Source organism: Ceratosolen solmsi, unplaced genomic scaffold, assembly GCF_000503995.2.
Source record: "Ceratosolen solmsi marchali unplaced genomic scaffold, CerSol_1.0 scaffold47, whole genome shotgun sequence".
In the NCBI taxonomy this organism is placed as follows: domain Eukaryota; kingdom Metazoa; phylum Arthropoda; class Insecta; order Hymenoptera; family Agaonidae; genus Ceratosolen; species Ceratosolen solmsi.
The window spans coordinates 5,386,770-5,398,358 of NW_011948419.1; the positions used below are offsets into that span (position 1 = coordinate 5,386,770).

An 11,589-nucleotide genomic window follows, 5' to 3' on the forward strand; every position below is an offset into this window, starting at 1 on the left:
CGTGTATATATATGTACGTATACATATATATATATATATATATATATATGTATATATATATATATATACACGCATAATCGAAGAATCTGATTATTTTTATTATCAGAATTGTTATAACTCTGACTACGCATGAGTGCAATAATCGTTTTGTTATGCAGATATGAAAGTTTCGTCATTTATTTATAATTCTAAAAAGACTGTATATATTTATAATTAGTTATGGCGTAAGTGTTTACACACACATACACACACACACACACACATATACTCGCATTTATCAAAAAAACTAGGAAATAATAACAGTGCACTCAAAAACAATTTGTATCCCTTTATCGACACTAAAATTTTTTTATCTGTGTCTTTTAAGTAAACATGAGTCTACTTATGGCTAAACTTTCATACTTAATAGAGATGCAACTGATTATTGACATTCCTAGTGGCGAGAAAAAAATGCCTTAGCTTTGCAATTATATTTTTTGTATTGTTTTATATCATAAAAAATTATGAGTACAGCGTGTCACGTTAAAAGCATAAAGAATAAATACTCACTTTCTTTATCGCCTTAAAAATTGTACAGTTATCGCGACTCGCACAGGAATAAATTGTATTATATTACAGGTGCTTCAATTGTCATTAAGCAAAATACATGTCATTGTTTATGATAAAAGATTATTGGAAATTATTTATTAACAAAAAAGCAGTATTTGTATCATACCATAAGCTTTGGTATCAGCTTTAAATAATCACATTCTATATAAATCTTAAATCGAATTAAATAATAAAATCATTTATTTTTTAAAAATTTTATTTTTATCATTGTGGTCTCTTTCACTGTGCTGCAAATTGCGAGTAATGACATGCTCAAATATTATATTGTGAATATATATATTAAACAAAATATAGACTAAGTTATTACTCGCAAACTCATAAATTGTGATAGGAACTTATTAGTAAATAATTGCTAACAGTGTATCAAACAACTGTTAAGTCTGATACATTATCAGCTATTCGTGATTTATATCAAGAATTATAAGCAAAACTAAAACAAATAAGATTAATTATTAAAATTAGATATATTTTCAACTATATATTAATTTTGAAATAATTATTTCTATGAAAAATGTAATAAATAATAAAATTACTAGAACCAAGTTCAAATTAAATCTTAATTTTGTATAGCAAGAATCTGTTAAATTATTTTTAAATAATATTAATGAAAATAATATATTAAATAAATAATATATTGAAAATAAGATTATAATCGAAATATATAATTAATATTTATGATTTTGCTCACTATTCTTGATCTATATATAATAAATCTCGATGCAATGAATGTATAATGATATAAATTTTTGCATATTATTGTATTGGATTACAACGTACATCGGCTACAAAAGCGTTCAACTTCTTATATCAGTGTTTCTTGAAAGAGTTTCGCACGTGTACCCGTTACGCACGTTTTATCCAGTCATAACTGATGATCAAAGATGTATTGATAATAATCGAAACTCAATAATAAAATTGTATGGATGAACTAGTCAAGTCAGTAAAAATTACATTTTTTATTACCTTCTTTCAATTATATAATATATTTTTGTTTTGTATGGTAATGATATTATATAATACTAAAAATCTTTATTTGAAAATATTAGAACTGACACAATATATTGTAAGTATAGAATTTATGATAATATATTAAGTTTAATTATACAGTAAATTTTACTTATATGTACACATACAAAACTTCCAAACACACATGCATTTAAGAGAATTAATTTTTATACTTTCAGAATATTTAAAACAATAAAACAAACAAAATTTATATGAAATGTATTAACAATTTATATAAAATTTTCCGATAATCAATATTATTACCAAGTACTAATTAGTACTTTTAATTATTAAAAGTATTACCAACAATTAAAAAGTTTGATATCATAAGTAAATTTTGATTAAAAAATGTTCTTAATATTTTGAATTAAAAAATTGTTCTAAATATTCTAAGAATTATATAAAAAATAAAATTATATGTTTTGGAAACTTATTTTAAGAAACAAAAAATTTCCCTAATTTTATCATTTATATTTGAAAGTATAGCATTAACAATAAACATTATGAAAACATTTATTTTAACAAATTAATTGTTTACATATATTGAATATAATTTTAAAAAATATTACACAATATAAGATTTACGTCTTACACCTTTCAATTTGTTATGTCTTAAAACTTTATTTATATCTATAGATGGATATTTATGTTTAAGTGCCTCTATATCCAAATCAGGAAACTTTTTAAGTAATGTAATTGCAGCATTGCTTTCACGACTAAAAGAAAAATAAATAATTATAATATTTTGAATACTACAAAATATTTATACATGTATAAAAGTACATACTTGCGATTTTTTCGTTTTATATTCCAAAGTTTTTCACGATATAGGCGCAAAAATTTTCGAACTGCATATCCATTAAATCCAAATCTATGTTTCTCTTTCCAAGATAAATTACAATATTTTGGTATAATATGTTGACATAATTTGTAACATTGTTTCAAACCTAAATGTAAATGAATTTTATATTTAAAAGATAAATATTTAGTAGTAGATATTAAACACGAAAAAATAAGTGATGTTCCAATATTTTATAAATAATTTATAATAAATTGTTACAAAATATAGTTCTGTGCATCAATTGATAATTAAATTTTTAAATTTTATTCAATTATTAAAGGTATTTTAAATAAAGCCACGTTATAATTGATTAGTTAAAAGATTGAATTCTAGAAAGTATATTAGTAACAATATATTACAATAAGTTAATTAGTCATAATATTTATACCTAAGATATTGTTAACATATACAGAAGGTCGTTCTCCACTTTCTCCAGTTTCTAAGAAATAAAAAGCCTCATTTCTTTCACGAACAACATTTTCAAGATTCTTCATACTTTCTTCAACTTTATCGTATCTTTCAGGATTTGGAAAGATTACATACTCATCATTACATGCATGTTCCATAGTTAAGAGCATGTTTCGCTCTTTTAATAAAACATACCTATAATTATAATTTTTATATATATTTTTTTTATTTATTTAATTTGTGTATTTGTATATATAAATATATACAAATCATGTATTAGTTATTATATATATTACCATAATTTATGTAAATCCTCATTACTTTTGATTCGTAATTCATCTTCTGACCATGAGCGACCAACTTTAACTGTATCTTTCGGCCAATTCTTTGGATCGTCAAAGAATTCCATAAGATCATATTTTTTTGATGTTGTGTGTAAAAAAGCACATCTATGAACGCTTAATCTGTAAAAATAATTAATATATTAATATTTTAATAAAAGAATTTATACCATAAATAATGCTTTTATTATCATATTATCAAACTCTCAGTTTGATACATGTATAGTAAGAAACATTAAAGATATATAAATTTTTGATTAACATTTAAACCATTTCATCTTTTACATTTATTATAAAATCATAATCTTTGTATTCTATAATATTTTCATAAGTATATTTTTCATAATATGTATACTTATGCATTTAAAACTAAAAATAATCCATAATTCATTTTTCATTTTTTATTATATTTACAACGAACAAATATAATCATCTTTTAGATTGATATTTACATTTTTTGTGGAATAAAATGTGACGAAGAAATGCTTTTGTTTAACGACAGATTTGCTAAAGACTTTATTACAGTATTTACGGTATTTAAACCTTTAAATGCTTTTATAACAGTTGCCATTTTAAAGTCTTAAAGTTCTTTTTGTTAACTGACCAATTGTGCATCTAAATCATTATTACATTAGATCTAAAAATATTAATAAATATGAGTTACAGTTGAAATCTAATATAAAATCGAATTAAGATAAGTATAGAGTATGGAAATGATTGTACAAGGTTAAGAATAATGTCAACTAAACTTATTCATTAGTACGATATGGACTTTATCACTAATAACCACACATCTAAGGATATGTTTCATATTTTCAACACTTACGGCGCTGCCTTCGTTTATTAAGCTCTAATGATTACATCTTCCTCTTATAATTGCGAATAAAAGAGGTAAGAGGACCTATCAATAACTATATAATAATGAGTATAGACTCCTTCTGTAAAGTCAATCAAAATTAAATAAATAAATATTATTTATTTGGTAGGTCTTCGCAGTATTTCTAATAACATTAATTCACTATTTTAATGTTCTATTTATTCTGTTTTACCGAATATCGATTTAATGTTTTGTTTAGTTAATTTGAAGACTCAAATTATAAACCAAAAATACAAATTATATGTTTAACTCACCATTCGATTTACTTTAATTTAAAAACTATTCTAAAAAATTATAATTAATTTTTATTTGAAACAAATTTAAAAATTATAGATATTGTTATTATCAAAATGTCTGTAAAATAAGTTCGTTTACTACCCAAAATTAAAAAATTATCTGTTATCCTTAAATTTGTTAATATCTGAAAATTGTAATAATATTTATCTTATTAAAAAAAATATTATTTTTACATTATAATTCTAAAATTATCTAAAATTTTTGTCTTTTACTTCTATATTTAAACCTAATGTAGAATATACTCAAATTTGCAAATTTACATTTTAAAATTTTACTCAATTAAGGTAAATATATTAGAAACAATAAGAAAAATTGATACCATAAGAAACTGTATTTAATTGAATATTGTCATTAATATTGTATTGTGTTAATCATTGTCATTACAAGGTAAATTTATAAGAGATGAGGACTATTAAATTCAATGATTTTTAATATTGTATATGTTCATTATATTAAACATTATAGTTATACAAAATGTTTGTACTTAAATAATTAAAAAAACAGATCTAGCAACTTATAATCAGCACAATGTTTTTTCTTACACGTTTTATGTATGCCCGTTATTAGTTCCCTTTCTTAGCTCTTTTAAAGTTATCTCTTAAAAATGAATTTTATTCAGACTATGTTATATACATATATTTATTCATTTATACGCTTTATTTAGTAATAAACTACGATGTTATTATTCATAATCTATATTACACAAGATATTATACGGCCTACATATCAAACATTTTTTTGTGAAGCAAATTACGAATTTAATCTAAATCAAATCTTATATTTTTCAAACTATTAAAAACACTATATAACTACAATGATATTATAATGATAACTATTATGATGATAACTATAATGATAATATACAGCAATGATGGCTTCTACTTATATGGATAATTATATTTAAAACAATATTAATTACACAAATATTAAAAGCTATAATTAATTAATTATTTAATTATTTGTTAGTATCCTCTCAATTTATACCTTGAATCTATTAATTACTTTTACCAAAGTCTTCAATATTACTATTATTTCAATCTCAATTTTAAGATCATCATCTTTCTGATAGATATTTCTTTTATTCAGAGGGTTTTAAATTTAAAGAAGACAATCAGACTTATACTATTTTTTTCACTGTAAATACAATAAATGAAATTTACAATAAGTAGTACCAATCAATTATTCGATATAAATTTTTTTGCCGTTTATATACTATCAATGAATGTTTTTTTCGAATTATAGAAAGTTTCAATTCTTACATTTTCAATTTGACAAAACTGTAAATTAATATATAATAATTTTTATTAAAAGTTATAACAATTGCATTAAACATAAAAATAAACAAAGCGTTTTATATATCACGTTATATTTAAAACGTTATATTTAGGACTTTTTATTTAGCATTTAAAGTCCTTGTTTGACTAATATATAATCATAAAAGAAAAAATAACTATCACCATAATTTAATTCAAATTCTTAATACTATAAATTTCTATCAAAATATTGTTAAGTATTTATCATATATCTTTGTATATCCACAAGCGCAAAATAAAATATTATAAATTAAAGTTTTTTTCTACTAGTCTTTTATTTAATACACAACTTTTCAATCATACGGAATAACAAATTATATATATAAGTTTTTAATAAACTCAACAAAATATGAATTTCATTTTATTTTACCTTGATCCTTCATAAATCTTTTTCAAATGTTAATTAAGCAGTTAAATCAAATAACGCCCACTGATATAAGTGATTTTAGTAAAAAAAATTTTTATATGATTTCTTTAAATGAAAAATTAATCATAATTTAATAATTACACAGACTTATATTAAAAATGATAAGAAATAAAGTAAACTTTGGTCGTTATTAATTAAAATATTTATTATCACAAACTATGAACTAATAAGACGTACACACAAATATTTCATAAAACCTTATTTACGATCAATATAATTTTATTCTTTTATGCCTTGATAATAAATGCAGGGAATTTTTTATTTGATATACTTATACGTATGAATTTTTTAAAAGCCTTAAATTTTTATATATTAATTGATTATGCATGATAATCTTTCATCAATAGTTTATTGCCACAATTGACTAAGATCATGGGAAATAATAAGTAATTTTTCCCAAGTACATATAAAATTGCCAAACTTTTAATATTTAAAAGTATAAATTTATATTAACAGCTAAAAAAATTCCTGTATGAACTTTATTGTCTTCTTTATTTTTATATCAGTTAATGCCTTTGAGGATAGTTTAAATCAGATTTGTGTTCTTACGTATAATATTGTATAAACTCGGAATATCAAATATATTTTTATCGTGTACATAGATCAAAATCGATAATAGACACCTCTGACTGTATATTGACTTAAAAATTAGATAAAAATTAATAATTGTTTATAAAATACTACTATATACAATTAAGATAAAATAATGCTCGACAGATACATTTTTTGTTTTACACCAAAACTCCTTGGGATCAATAAAAGCTTCTTTATAAAATATATCTATATATTCATTTGTATTATATATCTTTACCTATTTAGTTGGTTATAAAAGGCAAAACTAAGGCTCAACGGCAAATATTATAATAGCACGCTTGGATATTTACAGACAGTGTTGCGTCTGAATAATCAAAAGATTGAAAACAAAAACCTATAAAGCTTTATGCAATACATACATCGTAGCCTATAAAATCTTATTAAGAATAAGATTTGATATATACATATATATATATATGCATTATATTGATATATAATATATATATTGATATTGATACATATACATATATATTGATGAATATGTGTATAGTTACGAAATTCATTCAAATGAGCCATTGATAACACTAGATAAATGAGATGTATTTGTTTTCATCTTTTTTTTTTTTTTTTTTTTTTTTGCTAACAAAGTATAAGGAAAAATAATATTTAATCTAATAAAATTAAAATATAAAATATATGTAATTGTGGAACTGTCATCATTCTCATTTAATAAATAATACATTCGGTACTTGATTTACAGATTAATCTGTACGATACAATCTTTTTATCGACTAAAAGTTGGCCTAATTGAACTTTATACAAGCGCCCTTAATTTCCATTAAAATGGATCATAGAGACTGATGTCATCAATATAAATTAACATTTTAAAAGAAATGAACTGTTGAAATATCAGAAAATAATAAATATTAGGTAATATGAAATCTGTTCATTTCACTTTTTTATTAATACAGCCTATATAACAAAGGCTTTTCTCTTCTAATGCCATGTTTGATCGAAGTTTTAATATCTGATATTAGAAATTGGTCTTTCGATTTGGATACAAAAATATTCTATCATGCTATCAAGTTTAATAAAAAAAATCATTAAAAAAAATTAAAAGATAATAACATAATATTTAAATAAACTACCAACTGTAATATTTATGAACAAAAATAAGACTAAAAATTTAGTTATTAATTTAATATCGTTAATAAAATATGTAAAAAAAATGTGTGACATTAAATGTTAAATTAATTGACTTGCTAGAAAATGGTAGATTTTATCTGAAACTTGAATGTTCACAAAAAGTATATTTACCAACTATATATCTGCAATAGCATAATATGAACATGGTACTACTATTTCAAAAATTTCTAAAATTAAGCTAATGAAATATGAAACAGACAGGTTGCTATCTGGTAATACAAATTATAACTTGTTTTGTTAATATTGCCAGATTTGTCATATAATGCGATATACAATTAAAATAGCCTTTAATTTAGCAAGACACAATTCATCAAAGATTATATATCAGTATGCAGAAAAACATAAAAGTGTTTTATCGATGACACATCGAGCATGAGCGAAAAATACCGTGTTCGAGCCATAGTTTTAAAGAATATATAATTGTTAAAATATTCGTTTCGAAGATTATAAGTTATAAAACAATTACATCAATTTCTTTAACGATAAAAAACGAATTCTTAAATAATAACAAAATATGCGACATGCTGCTAACATCACATTGTGTATATCCAAGACAGCACTTAATCAATTGCGTTTCCATATAAGGCAACATTTGACTATGTTGAAAAAGGCACTACGAGTTTTGTCGATGAATCAGTTTCTTAAGAGATTAAATTTTACTCAATATTATAAAGTAAAATAACTTTATATCATTATAAAAAATTATTTTTGTTATAATACATTATTTTACAATTTTAAAATCGTATTACCTTTAATCTCGTATAACTATGAAATACAAAACGACTAGGTAATTCAAAAAATCAAGAAAAAAGAAACATTTCTCTAAACTTTTACTAAAATAAAGTTTTTAATATAAAGTACTTTAGTTACATAAAATATTTAGAAATTAGCAACAATTAATGTAAAGTAATTTACTTTAATAAAAAAATCACATATTTCTCTCTACCTTCTGGTTTAATAGCCGACAATAACATCGTTTTAAAAACTTGATCCAATTAGAAACATATTTCAATTTACCGAGTTACATCAAATGATTAATAGAGCACTTAGTGTTCTATACATCCTTGATAAATAATATTTTAATATATCATAACCCGTAAATTTATAGAGAAATTCCAGTATATGATTTAAAAGAAATTCGATTATGTAAATTTCGTATAAAAATTTATAGTAACAATTAAGCGTTTTGTTTAAACAAAACATTAATTACGATTTATGATATTTGCAACAATACTCAAAATTCAGAATTAATTGAGTGCATTATATTAACTTTTTGAAAATTGAAACAAAATTTTTCACTTCGTTTTATTGATTTGTAGTGTAGCTTAAAAATAATAGAAAATTTAAGTTACTGTTATATTTTGAAAAACGTTATAATTTTAAATACACGATCATAAATTTTAAATATTAAATTAATAATTGAAATTTTACAATTAAATTGATAAATGTTTTACGTTTAAGACTTTTATGATTTATAAGTCAATATATTTATTTCATTGTGATAGTCGCTCGTATAAAAAATATTGAAACAATCATTTAAAGAGCCGATTCATCGACGAATCATCGCATTCTTCATCGCATTTTATGTGTATAATAAAACATGTGGCATACATCGATTACATGCCAATTCATCTATTAATACGCGTGTTATGTGTACCAGCGAGTCGAGCCGAGTCCATTTAAAAAATCGCATTTGTCATCGGCGATTGTATGTTTGCTGCTCCTCGTTTATCGTACATTTTTTGTCCTTCAATATCACGTGAACGAAAGAACGACGTCAAGCATTTGGTCCGAACAAAACTTGATTGTTGCAGCTGATTTTTCCACATTTTCACTAGAATGTAAAATTGTTATCGATCCAATTCTAACAATTGATTCCCATTTTGACCATTAAGTGCTGAATACAGCATGCTGCATATTTACATTCTTTCAATGTCACACTAATTGCAAACATAATTCATGCTCAAACAAATGTTATTAAGTTGGGTTGCATGTGGAACCTGATGAGATCGGTTGATATCCGAATGATCTTGTAATATTGAGTCAGGACTCCCAGTACATCTCTATCGTGGCAATAAGTTAATGACATGAACTTTGCAGTCTCTGATGCAGCACTTTTAACAATCGCAAGTAATATTACATACAGCAGTTTCAGGGATTAAATGCGTGTTTCCGAAGCGCATACTCATAAGTGCTGCGTAACACTACAAATAATATGCTCAAAAGTGAAAACGCCAATATAGCAACAATGTTAACTAAGGCTCGCTATGCCATCTGTTGCCTGAGGAGGTACCTATAACCAGAAACTTTCTGGATTATAAAGCTATATTGAAATTTTAATGCCGAGGACCGAAACACGCTGGACGGTATAGAATATTCGCAGCAGACATGGACACGATGGAAGCAATGTACAACTGGATGTTGCTTCGGATGCTGGTGTGCTGTTTAACTGTGCGTCACATCACATGTGGATCGTCGCAGCCGTGTATCGCGCTTCGCCTCGCCGCCAGCTCCACTGGCTTGGTCGATACTATAATTAAAATTAAATGTTAAAATAATTGATTATTCCGCTTATGTTTACGGAGACTTTTACAAATTATAAACTAGGAAATATAGTTAAAACTCAATTATTGAGTGAGCATAATTTTTACGACGCAATAAAACGAATGTAAAAGAAAAATTGTTTGATAATTAAATAAAACTTTTAATTATTATAGCATGTTTAGATTTTTCATTCTGTAAAATCTTTAATAACAACAATGTATAATGTTCAAAAAAATGATGTATAATTATTATAATACATAATATAAAAATATGTAACTTTCCTGTATTGGACAGAATGTGCATATATATATACATGTATGTATGCATGTATGTATAATAGTGTACTAAACATATTTTACGGAAAGAGTATTTTTCTTAGAGTAAAAGTAAAATTGCTTTTTAAATGATGTTACAAATAATTCTATGTAATAAAATGTCTAATTTTGAACTTCGTTTCATTACTATTTTCATAGTAAATTGTGTATTTTTATTTTAAAGCATTCGTTAAAAATAAGAATAAAATGGTAAATGATTCTTACCCGTATAAGCATTTGTCCAGATGCACTATGCGGATTGCGATATGCGTAAGCAGCCCATGCACCTATTCCCGCAATAAGAGAAACTACAAAGAGAATTCCAATGATTCCGGAAACACCCATATTGATATTATCGTGATCTGAAAATAAAAAAAATATATTACATTTGCTTAAAAATTATTCTTAATATCTATAAGTATCTACTGCACAAATATAGTGTTATATGATAAATGTATCTTATTAGAATAATACTTCGGTGATATATATTTTTGTAATTCCAATATAATGTGTTCGAATATTAAATTTAAAAAAATTATAAATTGTTGTAACGGTAAAAATTATGTTATTTTTCTAATAAAATATTTTCATAAAAATTTGATTATGAAAGTTTTAAACAATAATTTATTGCTTTAACTCACCTATCAAAATATAAAAAAAAACTGTTTCGCGGTGAATTTGATAAAACTCGAAATTTAGGATAATGTATAAGAAGTTGTAACTACCGAAACGTACGATTCAATTGCAAAAAATCAAATGCATTTCTCTCGAGTCTATTCGTTTTGTTTCCTTCATTTCGTTGATTTGAATTTTAATAAAAATAACAAAATTTTCACTAACCATGCTCTAAGGAACTGCTGGCAGGCCCGGCGA

General features: G+C 23.7%; 2 protein-coding genes across 2 annotated transcripts in view; both read right to left on the bottom strand.

Annotated features, from left to right (window-relative positions):
- Positions 1 to 2,140: 2,140 nt before the first annotated feature.
- Positions 2,141 to 3,990, bottom strand: mRpL47 (mitochondrial ribosomal protein L47). Its single transcript, XM_011497541.1, has 5 exons — positions 3,657 to 3,990; positions 3,160 to 3,327; positions 2,844 to 3,058; positions 2,402 to 2,561; positions 2,141 to 2,330 (listed from the first exon to the last, which is right to left on the bottom strand). Exons 1-5 carry the CDS (start codon positions 3,773 to 3,775, stop codon positions 2,180 to 2,182), a joined length of 813 nt encoding a protein of 270 aa, XP_011495843.1. The 5' UTR covers positions 3,776 to 3,990; the 3' UTR covers positions 2,141 to 2,179.
- A 5,940-nt stretch (positions 3,991 to 9,930) lies between these two features.
- Positions 9,931 to 11,589, bottom strand: part of l(1)G0289 (plexin domain containing lethal (1) G0289) — a gene marked incomplete at its 5' end in the record, with an annotated part of 7,687 nt that continues 6,028 nt past the window's right edge. Inside the window, 3 exon segments of the mRNA XM_011497811.1 lie at positions 9,931 to 10,388; positions 10,942 to 11,078; positions 11,557 to 11,589. The exon segment at positions 11,557 to 11,589 is cut by the window's right edge and continues 22 nt beyond it. Of these exon segments, the coding sequence (XP_011496113.1) occupies positions 10,320 to 10,388; positions 10,942 to 11,078; positions 11,557 to 11,589 (239 nt within the window).

Coding starts and splice junctions, on each gene's coding strand:
- mRpL47 (XM_011497541.1), bottom strand. CDS start 3,775: ATGGCAACTGTTATAAAAGCATTTAAAGGTTTAAATACCGTAAATACT. Junction 3,328..3,656: donor CATTTTATTCCACAAAAAAT/GTAAATATCAAT, acceptor TTATTTTTACAG/ATTAAGCGTTCATAGATGTG. Junction 3,059..3,159: donor GAGGATTTACATAAATTATG/GTAATATATATA, acceptor TTATAATTATAG/GTATGTTTTATTAAAAGAGC.